Raw genomic sequence first — 21,991 nt, 5'->3', positions numbered from 1 at the left:
TACAGCAATGATACATGGTATAACAGTAGCAAAACTCAGTCTCCAGTTACACAGAATTATCTTGGAAAAGCTTACATAAGCCACTGGTCACACTAGTCCAAGTAAGGCGGAAGTAGTTAGACTCTTAAGGTATGGAACTGAACATTTGTAAGAGGACAAATGTATAATATCTTTTTCAGAAGTTACATATTCTTGCTTTAACCCAGACCCTAAACTAAACCTGACTCACCTTGTTTTATGCATAAGGGCACCTCAGTGGTGGTTATGAGGGAGGGGCTTGCTGCTTTTTCACTTTCCCCACCCAGATTTATCCTGTCTGTTCCGACGGCCTTTCGGTCACAAGTTCGTTTTTCTAACCTTTAGGCCACCACTGCCCATTTACAATTATTCACCAAAATGTATTTAAAGAAATTACTATTAGTTTACATCTTTTAACACTTCAGAACCTTTTCATTGCTAGAACTGATTTGTCCGTAACAAATGAATGCTGTAATGGCCTGAATCTAGTTTTAAACTCTGTAAGCTTCAGCAGTGTGCCGATGGGCACATGCCACAGCAGACTGCAGGGGGAAAAACGGGTTGCACTATCCAACTCTGCAGGGGCTCCATAAGGGAGGACCACGGCATAAAATAAAGTTAAATAAATATATAAAAACTAGTCCCCATGGAGGAATACCAAGAATGAGAAAACAGATGACAATAAATGACAATAAAACAGTGATAATACTTAAATTAAATAAAACTGGGAGTAATGGTGATGGCTAGTTGAAGCATTTCACTCTGCTACAGAGTTAGCTACTTGATTAAATGAACAAAATCACTCAAATATATCCATTGTGAACTTGCCAATACTTGCTGAAGAAGTGCGTCTTGCCCAAAACGTTGTGGCAAAATTAGAAAAATTGAATGAAAGTGCTCCTAGATCTTCGCTCATTAAATTATTCCCAGGCCACACAGACCAGAAATTGAAAAGAAATTTACTTGTAGCCTATTTTATTTCATAAACTCTTTCAATAAAATTTTTACTGTACCTTAAGATTGTTAAAAGTGCAATTATGTAACCCTTTCTGTCAGCCATGATTTTGTACCTTTAAAATTAAACAAAGGTCCACAGTTATCACCTTAAGGACCTTTTTTGTACCTTTGTACAGGGAACTTTTCTGACTAATGTACCTTTGGGTAAGAAATGCTGTATTATTGTGCTAATGTTTTGCTGTTTCCTATTGTTCTGAATTGATTGTGCACTGTCTTGAGAATATTTATTTTGTTGCTGTTGCTGTTTTTGTGATGTCTTCATGCAAATTTGAATCACTGGTGTCAAAGAATCCAACCAAAGGACTGCAGCTGAAAATTTGTCAGTTTGCTAATATTGGCAACATTTACAGTAATGTTGATTACTGAGCGTTGTCCTGTACAAAAGAAGAAAGAAAAGAGAATAGGAGTTGTACACCTGGCCTGATACTGCAATAAATAATGCCAATGATTAACATGTTACATCATTTATTTTTTCCTTCTTCATCTCGGGTTCCCCAATAATTCCCACAAAACTTGAGGAAATAGTGCCATTGCGGAACATACTTCTCACATACTCTAAATCACAATAAATAGGGAAATATTCTACCCATATTTCTCTGAGTGTAGTGGTGAATGTGGCCTTGAGCCTCTAGCCTCAAGCAGAAATGAGGAGCAGGATACAGAGGTCTGGTAAGTTCATTTCATTGCACACAATTATGAGTAGGCTATCCCTTTTAACTCTTTTAAGGACACATTATAGGCTGGTCACTTATTATACCTGCATTATCCATATAAAGAGGGATCAAATCTCAACTTTTGACAAGACTCATCTTTAGTTCCAAAAGTCTTTTAATAGTCTTCTCATTTAGATTAAACAACATTATGATAGGTTCAAAGAAATCAAATCTCAAAGCTTGATGTCCATCATGTCCATTCAGTAAAGAGTGACCCCTGGATATATCTTAGTATGCACGGGGTCCAAACGACTTGGAAAAGGAGTAATAATCTGTAAGTTCCATGAAACTCCTTTTAAAATGTGAATAATTGAGTTGGTATACATACAATTACAATGTAATTACAGTTATCTTTCCGAAGACCTTACAGTATTCATAAACAAACAACAAATAAAATGTAGGTCTAAGTTTATTCTGTACAAAGAAGCCAAGCCAAAAGAACCATGAGTTGGTTTGAGTAGGAAAACACATTTTAAGCAATTATATTTTATAGTGAAGCAGAAGTTATATTCCTACAGTGTATTAAGCAAAAATTATAGACACGTGAAACAAAAGTATAGCTAGGATACTCAAATAGACTACAATAGATTACACAACACTACATATGCAAAACTGAACAGTTAATTTCAAACAATGGCTAATTTACAGTTTTGTAGTGCACTTCTCAGTACACACACCCACACACTCACACCCAATCTCACACACACACACACACACACACACACACGCCCACACTCACACAGGCGGGTGGTATATTTTGCACTACCAGATAGAAACATTTTGGATAAATTTTTACCACATGTGTGACCAGTTAAATTTCAATCCATTGTTGTTATGATTCCACAGTAATTCCTTATGTGAGCGAGTTACAAGGCATTTTAAACTAATTACAGTAAAAATACATTTTCATAATAAGCAATGTACCATGAGAAATATGTATAAAATAGCTCGATAATAATAATAATAATAACAATAATACTGCTTTTCAGCTTTTCCCAGATCTCATCTCCGTCCACCACAAGTTGAATGTCACTTTGTTCCACGAGATCAAAATGGATATCACAGAGTAAGAAAAAGCTTCCCATACAAATCCAACTGTATAAACATTATACTAAGTTCTTGCTAGGTAAAGGTTCCAAAAAAGCCAAAGTGGAAAATGAAATGCACTTTTTTCTTTTCGACTGCCTTTGAAAATGACTATTATAAAATGACTCTGCAGTTAGACTTCCTATTATGAGAGAGCAAAGGCAGGATGTTGGCGGTTGTACACCTTTGGAAAAGACAGAACAAACATATTCAATCCTAGTTTACCTACACATCCTAAATACAGTTTTACATTTCCATGTTTTATGTACGTCACAGTTCCCTTCTTCAGCTCCTCTCGCCTCCTGCCAGGCTATACCCGTGTGGTAGAGTGGGTGCTGGGCAGGCCTGCAGAGCTGTAACCAGCAGGGAAGGTGCTGTATGGACTCATGTTGGAGAGGCCCATCAGAGAGTTGGGGATCATGGTGATGTTGTTTGGCGTCATCAGAGGGATGTCGTCAGGGGAGCGGCGCTGGCTGAGTGAGTAGTCCATGCTGGGCGAGACGTGAAGAGGATTGTGAAGGGCTTCACACTGGTTTCTCTGCTGGGACGAGAGGGTCTCGTCTACGGTGGTAGTGTGGCTCACGTTGTTGCCCTTGCTGTCACACTGGGGACTGGGCTGCTGGGACGTGTCCTGCCGACTGCGCTTGTCCTTGCGGTAGTACAGAGCGGCAAAGGCCAGGACGTTGAGGAAGAGCAGTGACGCCCCTACAGCAATGGTGACACTGAGCTCAGTCGAGTAATCTCTTGGGTTTGGCATGATCAGAGGACCCATTTCCCTCCCCCCTTCGCCGTCATTGTGGGCAGTGGATACGGGAGGACGGCCAGTGCTGCCGGACCTCTTACCGTTGGACTGGGTGGGATCCAGCGGGGTGACCTTGGTGGTGGTGGAGGAGTAATGGAACATGTCGTGGAGGTTGTAGAGATGGGGCACCAGGTGTTTCCAGAAGGCCACCTTGGTGGCGCGGTAGTGATCACGGATACGAGGCTTCAGGCCAATGTGCAAGTACAGCTGGTCGTAGGGGTCGTACTTGGACCAGGCCACCTCCTCGAATCGGTTGGCCTTAGTGTGGATGAACTTGGTGTCTTGTGGCACTGGCTTGTTAGGATCCCTACAGACACAACATAGACAGAAAACTTGAGTCATGAAAATAAATTAGATGGAAGAAAGCCAAATTCAATATTATTGTCGATCCACTTCCAGCATATTATCTTCTTGTGATGATCTTATCAAAGTATTGATCTAGAAACATTAGGCCTAATGCATGAATGTTTTCTTATTTTACTCTTATATTTGTTCTTGCACAAAGCAATAAAAGGAAAATACAAAAGTCCTTACGTGGGATTCATAAACGTGCACTGACAGCCAAGCCTGTTCTTACCCATCTCAGTATGTTGATGAATTGTGTTTGATCTTAAAGTGGATGCAGGAGCCAGGAAATTTGCAATTAACATATGGAATCGCCCCAATAAATTCACATATAGAGGCAGCTGAGTGCTGTGTGCAAACCACAAACCTATAAGCCACAGCCATTTGACAGGTAATGTTAAGCTCAGACAAAATAAGACAAGAAAAAAAAGGGAAAGAGAATGCTACCTAAGGGCGGCAAAAAGTTTCAACAGGCATGGATGAGCGCACTGGAGCCATCATTGGAGAGGTTGCTCTGACGGGGATGCAGCCTGGTAGTGTGCTCCCCCCTGGCCAGATGGCCACCACATTCAGTAAGTGATTATTTGAATGTTGATTAAATGGACTTGTTTTCTATTGAGGAAATGGAACAGATTTGCAGGTGGTGCCTTGATGTACTGACCAGTGGTATAAAGAAACTGAATGTACTGTGGAGTTAACTGGAGAACTTTGGGGAGCACATGACTAACAGGGGAATGGGATATGCTATAACTATACTGCATACTTACAGATGAGGTGGTGGGAAATAGTTTTGAACCTAATCATCTTTAATTTAGTTTAATTAATTAATAACTTAATTATAAACTATATAAAAATATTTATTTTTTAAATCATCATTTTATTAATATTTTCACCATCAGTATTAATATTTCACGTCACAAATTGCACATTGGCTTTTGTGTGTATTGGTTAATGTGTGGTCTAAAGCAATTTGAATGAATGCCACAGAAGATCTTAAATTGTTTGCATGCACAATTTAAAGCCCCTTCGAGGAATCTTTTTATGATTCTAGCGCCCCCTGTGGACAAAGGTTATATTGTTTCCGCCGCCTTGCGTCATTGCTTTCAAGGGGAATCCGACCGAATCCGACCCGGTGGCAGGCATTAAGAATTACCACAGAGAAATAGGCAATCTTCTCGCTGATCATCCTGTTTGTTTATGTAAGTCTTATAAAGTCATCAGTATTACATTGAGACTGTTTCATAACCAGTTAAAAACTCCTTGTAATATGTTTAAGAGCAAATTTGTGTGTACAAACTAATCATGTATTAGGCTGTCAAATTTATTAATGATTTATAACAAGCTGTAATTAAAAACTAACAAATCTTGTTATTGTTTAAAACAAAATAGAACACAATTCTTTGCTCTGTACATTTGTTTGGTTATTGCACTGTATTGCTGATTATGTGATTTTGCTTAAAATACCATCATTCATATTGTGATTATTATTTCCACCACATTGCTCAGTATAAAAGCCATTCTGAATGCAAATGGAAACAGATGGCCTGTTTGTTAAATTATAAAACAGAAAAAGAGGAAGAACTTCATCAACATAAGGGCCAAAAAGGAGGTCAACACAATGCAATATCACCATCTCTCCTCAAGGGCTCAGCATTCCCTCATTCCTACTAAAACTGCAGCCTACAGTGACCTGAGTTGTTTGTCCTCCCACTGCTAGGGTCATCATCCACAAAGACTCATTGCAGCCGCATGCATTCAAATTGCAGGAAGACTCCAGCAGGGCAGCATTGGAGTCCGCCACTACAATGCAACTCACTTAAGTGTCTCTTATCTCCAAAAATACACAGCCAATCTTTGCCTCTGTATGACAAACTGTAAAAAATGAGCTGTTAGAGGGAGATCTGCCGAGCTTCACTCGGTTGCACTTTCAACATCAAGTTTTTCCAGTGCTGAGTCAGTGTTAGTATTAATATTAGGTCAACATCAGACCATAGCTTGTCTTAGATAATAAACTCTCCTTTGCTGGAAACCTTATTGAACTGAAAAAGTCTCCTGTCACCCTAAGAATACTTTAAAATGTCACTGCTTCTAATGATAATCCAAAATACCAGAAGGAAAGACAGCTCCACAGTTCAAACGTCTAACGGTAACCTGAACACTTTGAACTCAAATCCATACAGTACCTTCAATAAAAACACAGATTTCTGGCACCAGTGTATCAATGCTGTGTACTTGGATATACAGTACATACATTTCTGTACTGATTATTTGTGTAGACCCCCACAGCAGAGTTGGCAGAGGTTTATGGAGTACGTCTTAACTGCCTCTTCAAATTTTCTTTTCAACACACCCTTTTTGTTAAACAGTGCTTTAAACATTTATGTGAATTAAGCTGTAAATCTTTAGATCCATCACCTTTAGGAAGTCTGCCCAAAGTGATGAAACTTTGTTATGTGCGTAAAGAGAGGTTATACAGAAGACTAAACTGGGTCTTTAAAAAAGCAGCAACATGGCATTTAAAAAGACACAGCTTTCATTAGATGGCGTGTGCTGTATATATTCCTCAGTTTCATCATTTAATGTGACCGTATAGTCAAGCACCACTTTTATGTGAGTGTAAAATTAAACTGCTCTTTACAGGTTATGGTAAGGTCAAATCAATTCGAGCAAAGGGGAAGCAGAGCAAACTTACAGTAATAAGAGACTTTGGTTGTTAAGGAATTCATATGAATTTATAAAAACTGAAGCACCACTTTTTATGTGTGAGTTCTTGTGAACTAACAAAGGAGATAAGGTAATGTAAGGCTGAATCCTACACTCCTTTAATCCAGGTGATAAAGAAAGGGGAAATGTAGCGGAAGTTAGAGGTTGAACATCTCAACACAAGTAAAGGTCTGCACAAGTGATGTTATGTTACACCACAGGCCAAGAAAGGGGTGGGCTACTGAATGACATTTTAATGGAAGGTACATGTAAGTAAGCCACACTGATGTTAACATGTACTTTGTCCCTGGATTTGCTCTTACTCACCCACTCTTGGCGAAGTTGGTCCAATAAGTCATAACCACAGCGCTGAGCATGATGTCGTTTCTGGAGAAGTTACAGGGGAACAGGTCAGTTGGGCCCACCATGGGGATGCCAAACACGTAAGGCACCTCATCTCCGTGCGCTGAATCTGACCACACTGGCTTCATGAGGCTCTGGCAGTGATGGTAGAAGGCGTAGAAGTATGTAGGCGAGCCGTAGCGGGCGTGCAGGTCAGCCGTGACCACAGAGGGTTCCACCCACTGGTGGTCAGTGAAGAGAGCCACCAGGGTCTTCCTCCTGGTCTCCGGGTTGTCCTTGTCAGCCCAATCTGTGTACATGAATTTAATTGTTTCCCTCAGAGTGTCCTTCCCTTCTGGGTAGCCATACAAACTGTCCACAAAGTCTGACACAGCAAAGTCAAAGTCACTACCAGACACGCCGTCCTCCAAGTCCATCACATTCTCCACGAAGCGCAGTCCCTCACCCTGATTGACACCCAGCATTATATCGTAGTTAAGGAACTCGCCTTGCTCCATCAGGATCTCCGGGTCGTCAGGGATGACATCTCCGTCAATGACAGGACCGAAAGCCACGCGATATCGAGCAGGCTGGATGTCTTGCTCCACCAGCTCCTTTGCGCTCTTTTTCTGCAGGCAGGAGACCATGTCCACGGTGTCCAGCACATTGCAGCCAACCCTCTCGGCCAGCATGCGAGTGTACTTGACTGGTTGGTAGTTAACAGCCCAGCTGGATAGTGCTGAACCGCTTTGGATGATGGCTCTGTGGAACAAACCTTGGGACACAAAATCCAGAACAAGGAGACACAGAGGACAGCAGAAGCCCAGAGAACAGTGGTTAGTGTTTCGGCCCACAAAATCATCATTATTAGTATTTTTTCAGCAAAAGAACATTATGAACCGCCCCAAGAAATACATGCTTTACTTTACACTAATTGCTATTTACAGTTCAAATCAGATGCTTGTTGCCACACATTTATACATGTCATGTACTTTGAATACTAGCCAGGGACATAAAGCCAAATAGTTGAGCATGGCTGATGAGAAGCTGCTCAGTAAAGCAGCTGGTAGAAGAAATGAACTGGTAATAGGATGTCGGCCCATTCTGTCGTTATAATGGCAAAAATACTTGCTTTTATCTGTTGATCCTGTATTTGTTTCATGTGGCGATGCAGATGACAGTGAATACAAGTCAAATTAATGATCAATTTGCAGCATTGTTTCAGTGAGGCGGTGTCTAGTTTTCCCTACACTAGTTATTTCACAGAGGTACTGTATTTGTAGAATCGTTAATGCTGTGTGTCTAACAAGCAGCACAGCTTACATATAGACTGCTGATGCCGAATGTGTGGCGGAGGGTCTGTGCAGGGAGCTGAATATGCAGTAACCCTGATCCTTCAATGTTGATACAGTAAACACGCTGCTCTGTTGGATTGTTTATATGCAGTGCATCACCTCTGTCTCTAGGGATTTTGTATCTACCACCTAAAAATGACAAGTGATATGTATCAACTCAAAACATACTCTGCTGAGGTTAAGGCATAGCAGTCGCTGGAAAAAGAGTGCAGGGACAGTGTCACTTTCTCCCTCCTTTGCTGTCATTTATTTCATTTTTTTTAGGGCAGCAGCTAGCTAGTCTACTTCAAAGACAGCCGGAGGTCTTTGTGCATTCGCTGCAGCCGAGCTAGGGCATCAAATACAAACCTCACAAAGGACAGTTGCCGCAGCCTCCCTGGCATTGATGAAAACACACAGTTTCTGCCCTCCTTGTGATTCTATCCAGCATCAATGGGAAGACCAGGGCAATAATACGGCAAAGATAAGAGGTTCAATTCCCTGTGGGCCCCCCATATTGAAATACGCACCTTTTATTCTTGCAGTGAGCTTTGGATAAGTGTTAACCAAGCAACATGATATCCTTTGAAAATAAAAACCGGTAACATTACAACCTATTCCTCTTTTCGGTAGCTATCAGATACCCTGTGGGTAATGTATACTATATACAGTACAGGTGTTTTTATTTGATTCCTATTGGGGAATAGGAAGAGGGACTAGAATATGCCATTGTGCCTAAAGCACTGGCAGTATTTTTGGCAAAAAAGAAATATACATTTTTACAGTAAATATCTGATGAATTTGGATTTTGTTTCTGGCCCTGCCTCCTCCTTACACCAACCATGTCATGGTAGTGTCTTCACTCAAGGCTTCACATTTACAGAAGCAGCAAAAACATTAATAGTGTTTTATATATAATCTTTGACAAACTTTGAAACTGTTTACCCAGAGTGCAGGTGGGTGGAAGAGGGCAAACAAATCTGACGCTGAAAGACTGAAATATTAGTCAGCTGGAATGGTAAAAACTGAGGGACACAGGTGAACGTGACGACATGGTGAAAAGTTTATAATGCCAGTAGGCTTCTTTAAGAGCTTCACATTTTAAGAGGCAAAGCTTTTAGGCTGATTAGATTGAGTAGAGGGGAACAAAAGCAATCACTTACTTAACGAATACCCCCTTTACCCTACTCCCATATCATAACACTTCATCTCCCTGACAGACCATTTAGAGCTGCACTTGAAACAAAGAATAAAATTCCAAAATGATTAAAAATTATTGTTCAAAAAGTAAGTGACATGTTCAAGATAATAAATTAATATGACTGAGCAAAAATGAAGTCTTACATCTCAAGTGTGTGGATTTTGACATTACTTTTAAATATCTCTCCCAACTCCCTTACTTCACCCTCCCCTTCCAAGTGCGAAGGAGAAACTAGGGTGGCCACGAAACGCTCAAACCAGAACGCCCCTATCTAGAGCCAGTGGTTTGTCCCTTCTGGATAGAAACATGGTGCTTCTACATGGCGAACTCCATACAAGACGACCCACAATGTCTGTAGATGTACTGTCCCTTCTGGGCTACTATAGAAACATGGTGGTTTTAGATGTACAAGGCTCATTCTAAGATAACAAAAATTAACGATTCCTATGTTCTGGTGATTATACACTAATGAAAACATAGTTATGAATATTATATTCCATTTCTGCCAATAGATGCCCCTAAATGTTACACACTGGACCTTTAAGTTATTACTACTTCAACTTTAGCTGATAATAAATCAGTATCAATCAAAGTCAGAGATAACTCAGATAGTGAAATGCTAACTCTTACCCTCTGAGTGGTGGGACAAAGTTAGCAGGCTCACACAAGATGCACCAATTCCAGATCCAAAGACTGTGATGCGACCCGGGTCTCCTCCAAAGTAACCAATGTTCTTACTGATCCAGCGGAGAGCTTGAATCTGATCCAGAAGCCCATAGTTCCCTTTTGCTGCCTGGTCACCAGTGCTGAGGAAGCCTGAAGTACACAGAGAGACAACAGAGCCAGTGCTCAAGTATTGAGTATATATGTCACAGTTATGATCTAAAGTTGTGGCCCAGCGTGGCATCTGAATGAACTGACACTGTTTCCCCTCAGGTGTGAATATGCCTTTCCTCTCTCACATGGTGTCTGACTACTTTAGTCAAGTCCTCGTAATAGTCTCTACGCAGTGATGCCCCTCGGGAGGTGATCTGGGCTCTGCTCATCAAATCTGAACACTCTCCTCGCAAGTGACTTCATAAAATTCAAAGTGCATAAATAAATAAATCTTTTACTTGAGCCTATTTCTTACATGAATTTTAAAAAACCACACAGAGGTCATTGCTGCTCTTATAATTGATCATATTACTTATTCCCTTGTCTACTGTAGTCTCATCTAAACAACGTACTGTTTTGAATGTTAAACATAGGGAGACGAGGAACTCTTGACCTTGTGAACAGTGCATCCCTCCATACTCTATTTAAATCATTCTTTCAAGAATGGCAACGACTGATAATCTAGTACAGATTAAATAAATCAGCCTAAAGGAAGATAAATTGTGTTTTCAGAATGGGTCTAAAACAGCTTGTGTGCAACAGTGACAGGACATGATATGTGTTTGCATCACTTTTCCTCCGAGGACAGCATTTGTATGCAAATCAAGCTATGCCATCAGTTGCCTATATTTACTGTTTTACATTTTATTTTTCTTTCACGTCTCTACTTATTTTTATGGGTTAATAACAGCAAGTGGAAATCAATGACCATTGTGACAGTTTATTCTCTTGGAATAAACAGGGACTAAACAAAACATTTGTAACCCCATTAAAAGTTAACACACAGAGATGCTGTATCACCTAATATTCCAATTCTGTAGTTGAGCGTGACAACAACCACATTCCCGTAACTGGCCAGCACGCTGCCGTCCATCATGTTCCCTGTGCCCTCCATATAGGAACCTCCGTGGATGTAGACCATCACAGGGCGAGCTTCAGAGTCCCTTATATCTGCAACGTCAACACACACACAGACACACACACACACACACACATGCTGAGCAAACAGAGGCAACAGTAATGAAACAGAGAATTAATAAAGCACTCGTACTAACGCTTTATATCAACAGTATGAGTCAGTGTGAGTTCAGTATGAGGTATGGGTAAAGTCTGCTTAGAAAAGGTGCTTAGAAGCAGTGGTAAGCCTGTGGTTTGGAAGCTGTAATGACATTCAGAAAATGCATGGTAAATACACTCTGACAAGGGGTGTATGAATAAAAAGGTCAAATATAATTAACAACAGTTGCATGTAAGCACTCAACCAAGCATTCTTGTGCTCTGTAACGTATGTGAAATTCTCTAGATTACAGGTAGGAAGAAGGAAAAAAATCGATCGGTGGTTTGATCTCAGTTGAGAATAAAGTTCTATAATTATGGAATTTTATAGCTCAAAATAGAAAATCTATATTTCATGTTTGGAGACGAATTTGTAATATTAACTAATGACTGTCTTTAAATGATTGTAAGACAGATAAGAAGATAATGCAATCTCTGGATCAATGTGCACAGCAGCAGAGATGTAGCACTTACTGAAAGGATTGCAACAGTGCTCGAGATATGAGGTGCAGGAAGAGCAAACTTATGTAATCATAAATCAGACAACATTTTTCTCATTCCTCTCGAAATAACAGAACCCCCATGGTTCCTAAGGAAAGTAAAAACTAGGAATTGTAAGATCTTCATCCACCAAACTCAAACTAAAAGAATCCATGCATCAAGACTTTGAGCTCTTAAAAATACCTTCAGATATATGAGTCTCAGCGTGTGAGAAAGCCGCCCCCTTTTTCTTGTGTTGGCTCCCTGGGATTCACATGAGGAAAAAAAAAAAAAAAAAAAAAGAAGAAGAATTCAAAATAGCATGGTTGACTGTGGCTCTTATTTAATATACGGTCCAGTCAAACTGACAGAACCAGGAGAAAAAAGATCCATAAATTATAGGCAAAAAGAAGTTTATCCCATTTATATACAGAATGTTGCACTTTTTACTGCAATTGCTTTCTGACAAAATGTAGAGAGGAAAGAAATTCTTATTCCTTGTTAGATATTTGTAGGAAATGCAAAGTGTGTATATGCACACACATACACACACGTGCAAATATACACACATTGTTATTTTTGAGTGTTTTATTATCTATCTACTTTGTTATATTGACCCGGGTGCCTTGGCTGTGACTGGAGTAATACATCTTTCTTGGTTCATTTTATCTTTCTGTATAGTTATATGTTTACACTGTCATGTCAGTTATTTGTGCAACCCACTGTAGGATAGTTACTGAAGATAAAAGGTATATGGTTTATTGATGAATAATTAATAAACTGCACTTTAGTAGGGCATCAGGCCACAAAAACAAATATCAAATTGATTTGATTGAGATTTCAGAAACACACTCTTTAATTTGACATGGCAAAAAGACTACTGGAGATGAGCAAAAATGAAAACAGCAAACGTTTCACATCAACAAAACAAGTCACAGAATGCCTAAGGTGCATTCTAAATAAACAATGATAAGGTCGGAAGAAATAAAAATATATAGAAGTGATGATTTGTGTTACTTCCTTTTGAAATGTGGATGCAAACGTGAAATTGAATTAACCTGTTTGTGTGCCGGTGAGGAGGCCTTTAGGCAGCACTCAGACCAGGAGCTTTGTAAAACGTGGGCTGCACCATTTTGGGCCGCTACCTTTCAAGCAGGCTGTTTATCTGTTGTTGCTACGCTACCATAGAAAAGTCAGTCAAAGAGTGCCGTGTTACATACAAAAGCGGAAGACGGTTCAACTTTGAATGCTGGATGTTTGGTATCATACTAAAGGCTTGTAAGGGAGGAAATATATCCTCAAAAACCGTGTTTAATTGGTGTATTGAAGTAACCTAAATTAGGGAAATCTATGTGTCAACACTAGATTTAGAGACGGTACAGCATGACTATGGTATTACATTGTTCTGCTAATCTGCAGATTCACAGCAGACACACAAAATGTTCCCTTGCTGGTTCATTTCACACTTCTATTAGATACAAAAAGGGAGGGGTTCGGCAAGCAATAGAGAGGAGTTGACTCCTGTACCTCACTAATTGGCCCCCAGCAGACACACTGTCTGAGCAAAGCAGAGATTCTGTAAAATATAAAGAAACTTTTGAATTTTTAACAGACTTGGAAAGCAGGCACTGCTAGCTTTTCTAGATCTCCTAAGTCATTCCTCATGATTAGCTTTGATGCTCCGCGGTGACAGCCAAATATGCTAGGCTCATCATTTTAAAAGCTGAAAATTATTGCTTAGTTTAGGTGGACCAATACTTGAACAACACCTTGCTTCAGCAATATTTCACTGGATGTCTATTAGTGGGAGAGCAAGCACATACCCCAGCCTCGCTATGTGTATCTACACGCATTCAGTGGCATAAGAGCAACATCTTCAGTAGCCGCAACTACCTGAATATCAATAAGTACCTGCTTATCAATGGGTACATGATTGTTATTTCAAATTGCATATGATTGCAACAGGTGAAACAATGATGACAGTGCTTTGGATGGTAAACCAGGGCTTGGTGGCAGCAATGATGTGAGCAGTGGTCACACACATGCTTTATGACAATAACAGGACGACAATAACAATGATCAGCAGACATGGTAAGTCATTGCTCTATTTACCACACCAACTTACCATCTTCTGTCGGAGCGTAGATGTTTAGATATAAGCAGTCCTCGCTCTGATCCTGAATATATGTGGCTACTGTGTCCAGGTTATAGGTGAACCATATGGGCATCATGATCTCTGGCACGGTGTTGTGGATGTTCTGAGGGCACACAGGCATGAAGTGGGTAGCATTCTTGATACCTGACCAAGAGGAGGGCTGCTCGGGGGGCATGAAACGCTTCTCGCCCACAGGTGGAGCAGCATAGGGGACCCCCAGATACTGATCAACGGGCCTGAGCACCTCGCTGGGCACAGGAACCCTGAGGCCTCGCAGTTTCCCAAACTGGGTGGTCACTGTCGGGTAGAATTTCTGGCTTGTTGCCTTTGTGAGTGACCAGCAGGAACATAGTATCCACCAAAGAAGAGCACAGTGGGTGATGGTTACAGTCCCTTGCTGATGTAGCAGGTGTGCAGGCAACAGATGGTCTCTAAATGTAGCCAGCCACATGGTCTGGGCCAGACAGTGCCCTTGCAAAGCACAAATGCACAATGTAGTGTCCGTTCAGTCCCTCTGCACCGACCCTGTCAAACAGACATCACTCACTGCGCCTTTGGCTCCGACGGTTATCAAACCCAAATACACCTCAGCCAGGTATGAACTGCCTCCACTTCCTCTTCTCATTGCAGTGCACACAAATCTGAAAACAAGATTATTAGAAAAATTAGACAAGAAAACATCAAAACTTGATGTCCAACATATGTATGTAATTGACTAACTTTGGATAAGTCAAAATCTTCTTCCTGTATCTTGGAGCTCTGAATACATACTTTTACATAAGCTTAATATCAGTATGCCACATCCATGGTAACACTTCGATACTAATAACCTTTAGGGATAAACTGCTGTCTTAAAAGTGCAAATGTATGCTTTGACATGAACAAATCACTGAATACTGATCTCTGTGTATCAGTGGAGGAGGCGATGGGAGGAATCTGAAAAATCCATCTGCTGTGATGTTGGAGTGATGCTGCGAAAGCATCTCAAGATAAAAGGTGTTAAGCACCCCCTTCTCTTATGTAAAAGAAATAACGTGAACAGGGAAGAAAGGCACATCTTTAATAAGCATCGAACAGAGACTAAAAGGACCACACTGGGGAAGAAATATCTGACTTGATTGTGAGGTTTCAGTGTTTAATATATTTCAAAAACAACAAATATCTCACAGCTTGACTAGGGAGTGTTTGTATCTTTATTGCATCTTACATCTAAGCAACATTGTCTGCTAAATAATGGAAATGTCTCGGAACAAACATGTCTGATGGGACCATACTAGCACCACCCCCGTCATAAAGCAGAGTAATTGCAGGTTAATTGAAATTCTTGAGGAAGGCTCTGAAAACTGTTTGAGTTCAGTATCAGAGGAAAAGCATCCACTGACGCTTCTTTTTGTTGAGAATCTGATTTGTTTAAGTCTGGAATGCGGCCCATCCATTTTTCTCCACACTTTTTAACTTCTTTTAACAAACTCTGATGGTTAGTCTGTTGAAAAATGGGGTGTGAGGGTTTTTAATTCAGCTTTTATGATCATAAGAAATCTGTTCAAATACTTCATCTATTTTTCCAAGTATTAAGAAATACTGCATAAATGCTTATTCACAATCCTGTTGATTACACATTTTCCTATCATACTGATGTCCTCACCACCCCTTAGATTGTGTATATTATTATGTACTGCTTGTTTCATTGTTTAATATTTGTATTTGTTAGATTCCTTTTTCTTTAAACTTATATTTATTACATTTGTCCTGGAGCTAGACACCTAAAAATTTCAAAATTGTTGTATTGTGGTAATACATCATATAATGTGTAATATTGGACCTCTTGATACAATCATACAAACATTTGCTTTGCAGACACATAATCAGTTTTTTAACCCAACTGCAGTCAACAGAGTGTGTGTGATGACAAGTGATAACTCCTTACTGGTCACCAGTTTGCATGCTTCAGTAAACAGGAGAATACACGTTCATACTTAATCACACATGCACATCAAATAAGGTATCAAATGTAAGCTCACCCATGGAGGACTACAGAGAGCAAACTGGGTTGTGCTTCTTCCAATTAGCTATTTTGTCATCCCAAAAAGCATCCCGTCTCAGTCCTCGTAGTCAAGGACAGCAGTTAGCATAATATGCTCAACATCAGGCTCTCACTGGCTCATCAATGAACAAAGCAAAAACAAGCTTGTTAACCTAATCAAATTTATTGACGAGTGCTGCCTCGAGCATTGCGAAAGACTGCAGCTAAACAGCTTTCTTTCAATCTGATGAACCTATCTATTAAGACGGAGGACAATTTCTTCTTCCTAGTATGAGAAACTAATTAAGCATAGATGTGGTGCATTGGCTTTTCTCTTTCCCTGCAGCATTTTGTTTACACTAGCAGGAACGTAAACACCAATAAAGGCAGCTCATTCTCTCTTTCACAGGTGTGCAGGAGCACTTTACCTGATATGAACATTCATCGTTTCCTCTAGTTTTTAAAGAATGGGACAAATCAGAGTAATATCACACTGGATCATTTGAGAAATATTGTATATCTCTGCCCTAGGCCAGGTTCGTCTGTATTAATTAACACTTATAAATGTTCCCCATAGCCAAAAAAGGACAAAAAGACTGTCTTGTTCTATCCCCTATCTCTTATGTGACAATGATGAACGGCTCCCAAGACATTAAAATGGAAAAGATAGAGAGACAGATTTTTTTTTGTAGATCGGGGCACATCTTCTGGTTTGAAACTGACACTGCTAATAAATCATTTGGAGGTAAAAATCGTCTCTGCTCACAAAACCTGTTGTCAAATCATGACCAATGATCAGATTTGCAGTTAAGGGCTGTACAGCGGGTATCACCAATCAGACTTGGTTAGTTGTCTCAAGCTTATGAAGCAGTAAAAAAAAAAAAAGACACATATGCTGGGGCTGCTGTAGATCAAAGGGATCATATGAATTCTGAAAAAGATATCTTCATGATATTAGTCATAATACATTTGCATTTTATTTTATTTTTTTGCAGTTTGACATCAAATCAAACTTCTGATTTAATACACTGGAACAAAGCTAAGATTACTGATTGTACTGCAGATTGTCAAAGCAGCTAAATACTGCCTTCAGCTGGACTGCAGAGTATTATTTTTCCCAACTTGTGCTCTGCGATGGGACAGATGTGGATAAAAGCTTTATAGCCTACACCAAATGGACCATGTAATAAAAGTGAGCCATCACTCAGTCAGGTTTGATAGACTGCAAGTTTTTTTTTGGGGGGCAATTTAGATTGGCAACACGGATGGAAAGAAACCCGGGTGAAATATTTCTTCCCAATTAAATGCTTGCAATAAATCAGTAGTTCAAAAATCACACTGTTTTACAACCCTTACATGTTATTCTAATTGTTTTGCACCAGCCAGATGTTACATCACAGTGGTGTTTTGGGTCAAAAGATCCCCGAACACTTTAATTCCCATTTGACTGACTAGATCTCAATTACAGACCTATTAGATTGATTGTTATAATCACATTTCTCTCCCACCCGTTACAGTCTCTACACCTACATCATCGACAGGCACACAATTCAACACAAATTCACCACTAATAAAAATCTCTCGGACAACGTCTTATTGATTAGGTTCTGGTAGCCTGGGGGCCCTTAACATGAAAGCATTTGAGAAGGAGGTATGTCAGACAACAGTATTGGGCTCCTAATGCCCTTGTAATTCGACTGGTTTGGATCAAAACCGTTTCAGTGGATTTCCCCTAAAATCCCCCCTAATTTAGCAGTGCAATAAAGATGAGCAAAGCACGGATGCAGAGAAGATACCTTATAGAGAACATGCAGGTAGCACTTAACATAATGATCGGCGCTTTATAAATGAATGCAAAGGATCCAGACCCACGGAGAAAAGCAAGCCACAGCCCAGATAGCATCGACAAACTGCTGTAGTGTGTGTGCGCTGCCTCACGTTGTGACTGAGGAGCTTGTTTAATCTAGGTCTAGGACGCTGTTATATTGAATAAAATGGTGAGAGAGAAAAAATAGCGAGCCAACAAATGCTCCACGGTCTATCCTTGAGCAATCGCTTTGAATGAAACAATGATCCCAGATGTCAGTGATCAATCTGAACAAAGATTCATCCCACAGTGTGAGAAAAAAAAAAAAACACAAAAAAACAACATACACAATCATTAGGATAACTCACCTGCTTTTACAGAAGCTGATGCGCGCTCCATGTCGAGATTTCCTCCATACCATGCCCGTCAGTTTCGCCACAAGACAATGGTGCTGTGTGTGAACTGCTCGCCGGGTTTCAGTATCAAACACAAAGATCTTTACTCTTATCTCCTGCTTTGCACAGTCTGTGTGCTTTGCGCATTCACGACGCCAAGGTCAGGAGCGCCAACGGTTTTAATGGAGCGCCCACCATAGAGATCTCTGTACGGCGCCCACTGCCAGCGCGTTACTAGGCAACCACCGGGATACGCCAGTGCATTAAATTCACCCTCCAACAACCGACAAAATCCCAATTTAGAAACCATTAAGCAACCCACCTTAACCCCGGACAGCGCTCGCGTACTCGCACGATTTTTGTGCTACCTTTGACCGGATAAACAAGTGAGGCTGCACAGCAGTGAAGGCGTGCGGGCCTGCATGCTGAGAAGGATGCGTGCATTTCGAATACATTACGTTTAATTGGCATAAGCCTTTTTTTTTTTTTAGCTAAGTGTGACAAGCATGGCTGAATGAGGTAGGGTAAGAAAACTGCAAACCTTTCTCAAATGGGCTTTTCCTATTATAATATACTTTAAATTAGATTCTATAATTTAGAAGTAGTAGACAGTATGAGTTTACTAATCAAGCCTCGGTTCTCTCATCACTATGGGAAATTGTATCTTAAAAAATAAATAAAAGAAAGCCTTGGAGCAACAGCTCTGAAACATCAGACCCACCTTATTTATCTTACAGACTGTAAGGACAATGCATGGATTTTATTTAGCTACAACACAGTGACAACAGGTGGCAGGAAATTAGTCCAGGGCTAGAAAGTTTCTTCTCTCTCAGTAGACTAGAAACGAAAAATCACTAGAATGACTGTATTGCTGCTTCTTGTGCTTCTTCCTGTAGCTTGCTGGCTGCTAACAAGTGTTTGTTTTAAGTATTTTTTTGAAGCTTATTCCTCTGTTGAATTATTCAATTGATTTTAAAATGAAAATATGAATGCCACACTGGAATATGCCTCAAATAGAAATCCACTAACATATGCAGTCCAGACACTTGCTGACAGAGCAAGCATTTTTCCCACATATCATTTTTTTTTATTATGCCCTAGGGCCACAGCTGTGATGCTGTGATTTTTGCATGTATGGAGCTGAGAGATTGTCTTTACAGTCCTTGGGAGAGGTGCTGCCCAGTGATGTCTGTTTCAAGCTGGGCTACCAAAGCAAGGAAAGCTTTTTATAGAAAAATGGCCCGCATTTATTGTCAGTTGATGATGATGTGGGGAGAAAGCTCTGTTTGATACATAAACATATATGTGTAAATGCATGGAGATTATTACCTGCCTGTAGGCAGGTTCGTTTATAGGATGATGCCTTCCAAGTCACCCGTGTTTTAGCTGGGCCTAAAGTTTTTTATGAGGACTTTTTTTTGTGTGTGTGTTTATCAGTGTTATCCTTGTGGCGAGAAGAGTTCAACAAACACATTTCTGAAAGGAAGACATTTTAATTAAAGACACACAGTTTCCAGTCCAGATATTTGCAGTCATGGACAGTTTCTCTACATGAACCCTAGAGTGGGCTGAATCAGCTTGATTAGAGACAAAGATAAAGCAGCTTCCATGGCCATGGGTGTACCAGGATATCCATTGTCCTTAAGTGAGAATAAATATTTTCATTCTCTTTCATAATGAAAAGATTCACATCTAGTGTTGAACTGACATGGGTTTAGCACAGCTAGCACCTTCGCCTACCAGCCTGACTAATATTGCACTGAACCTTTAGGCCAATACTTGTGGGTGGTGGGACCACATGTCCACTACCAAATGTTGTGTTGAGCTAAGTCTGACTGGACTCCAAGGTTGTTGGCCTGCAGGCCTATGAGCCTTGCTCGAGGAGGGGGTGGGCAAACTCCGGTTGGAGGAGTTTGGTGAGGCCATAGAGGAAGACATTCAGTTGCCCTCAAAGATGTTCTATAAGACTGCCAGATGGGTCAGGAAGCAGAGGTAGAGAAATGCTGACCTGACAGTGTGGTGGAAGGAGAACTTTGAGGATGCCATGAGTCCAACTGAATGCTCTGAATGAGGAGACATTTGAGAAGTGCTGGGAGTAGTAATGCTTCTAACACAAACTGAAAGTAAACAGTTGCAGTGGTTGGGTATCTGACAAGGATGCCTCCCAGGCACATCTAACAAGGAGGAGACCCTGGGGCAAACCTAGAACACAATAAAGGAATAACATAGCCTATGTGACCTGCAAACTCCTCATGATCCCCCAGGAGGAGCTGGAGGACGTGGCTGAGGAGAGGGGTGTTTGTGCTATATCTTGCTGCTGGTGTTGCAACCTGGAGCTAGATCAGTTTGCCACATTACACATTTTCTGCAGGCAATCCACAAACCTGTCTCAATCTGCTGTGTGCCTTTTTCAAACTGCTCTTTTTGGATGTCACGTTTCAAACACTATAGGCAGCAAAGGTCCACCTTGATTAGCTCTTGTACCCTTCAGAGAATTGGAGCTGCATCTTAATTTTGCCCTCCTTCTAATAAGGGTCAGTATTGTCTCAGTTTTCTGGATTCCCAGTGGCCCCTTCCGATCCCTCACTCCCTCTGCTTTGTTCTTCGGGACCTACTGCAGTGTCTGAGTGCTGAGAGGATACAATGCCAACATGCCCAAATAATGCACAGCACTGCTCTCAAACAACCACTTTACTACATTCAAGTTATTTTACAAGGTTCACAGTCTTTCATGCTGTACTGGCGTCCGTTGTCTATCTTGGCAATGTACCTGTGCTTTTTTATTATTTTTTTGTCTTTTGTTGAGACAGTTATGTAGCCATCTCCCCTATCATTTATCTCTTTTATATTATTTCATTGTCTGGTTGTATCAATGTTTGTATCATATGCGATCCTTTATGTAAATGAATGAAACTAGAATGTCTCTTTGTTCCTTGAATACACCATAAAGATTAGATTAGATTAGATTAGATGAAACTTTAATGAACCCCAGGGGGAAAGTGGGTCATGGCAGCTGTAGAAAAGAAGACATACTGTAGGTAAGAGAAAACAGAAACATCTGCTGAATACACCAGAGGAAAATAACACAACAGGATATATGAAATGATGGTGGTTATAGTGATTATAGCCCACTGAATAATGAATACACTGACAATCATATAACAAGCAATAGAGAGTCCTTCATTTGAAGGTGAGCGCATGATTGCAGTTAATAGATTTACAGCACAAATGCAATGTGTGCAAAATGTGCAAGAGGAAAGTAAGCACGCAGAAATATGTTGAAATATGCAAATTAGTAATGTAAATTATTCATATACTTATAATTTTACAGTTAGAGGTGACATATTTATAGATGCACCTAAACCCAAAAAATCTGTTACATAACAAAATGTTCACCTATTACCATTCAAACCCGCACTTCTTTGCTGCCGTGAAAGCATGCTCTGTGCTCCCTTTTCTGCAGGACTGGGGATATCATGCAGGAATGGTCTGGTTGTCAGATACCCCTGGGTGTTCTTGAGGTGAGGGAGTCCCAGGCAAAGAAGAAGTGGCTTAGTTTCAGGTTATCACTTCATTAGGTGAATTTACACTGAGCCCCCTTTCCACTAATCATCACGGTAATATGTGTCAGTATCCCT

At 40.4% G+C, this 21,991-nt stretch overlaps 1 protein-coding gene across 2 annotated transcripts; it reads right to left on the bottom strand.

The window, feature by feature from the left end:
- Positions 1 to 1,845: 1,845 nt before the first annotated feature.
- Positions 1,846 to 18,804, bottom strand: nlgn3b (neuroligin 3b). 2 transcript variants are annotated; one of them, XM_051401368.1, is made up of 7 exons: positions 18,327 to 18,804; positions 14,099 to 14,769; positions 12,178 to 12,237; positions 11,239 to 11,388; positions 10,192 to 10,377; positions 7,012 to 7,801; positions 1,846 to 3,943 (listed from the first exon to the last, which is right to left on the bottom strand). In XM_051401368.1, the coding sequence occupies exons 2-7, from the start codon at positions 14,577 to 14,579 to the stop codon at positions 3,145 to 3,147; spliced, it is 2,466 nt and encodes an 821-aa protein (XP_051257328.1). In that variant the 5' UTR covers positions 14,580 to 14,769; positions 18,327 to 18,804; the 3' UTR covers positions 1,846 to 3,144. The 2 variants fall into 2 exon arrangements, with proteins under 2 accessions (XP_051257328.1, XP_051257329.1); XM_051401369.1 differs by lacking the exon at positions 12,178 to 12,237 and having other exon boundaries at positions 18,327 to 18,803.
- Positions 18,805 to 21,991: the final 3,187 nt, after the last annotated feature.

Source organism: Dicentrarchus labrax, unplaced genomic scaffold (genome assembly GCF_905237075.1).
Source record: "Dicentrarchus labrax unplaced genomic scaffold, dlabrax2021, whole genome shotgun sequence".
Lineage (NCBI taxonomy): Eukaryota > Metazoa > Chordata > Actinopteri > Moronidae > Dicentrarchus > Dicentrarchus labrax.
The sequence above is the reverse complement of the archived record's forward strand: the minus strand, read 5'-3'. Positions and strand labels throughout refer to the sequence as shown.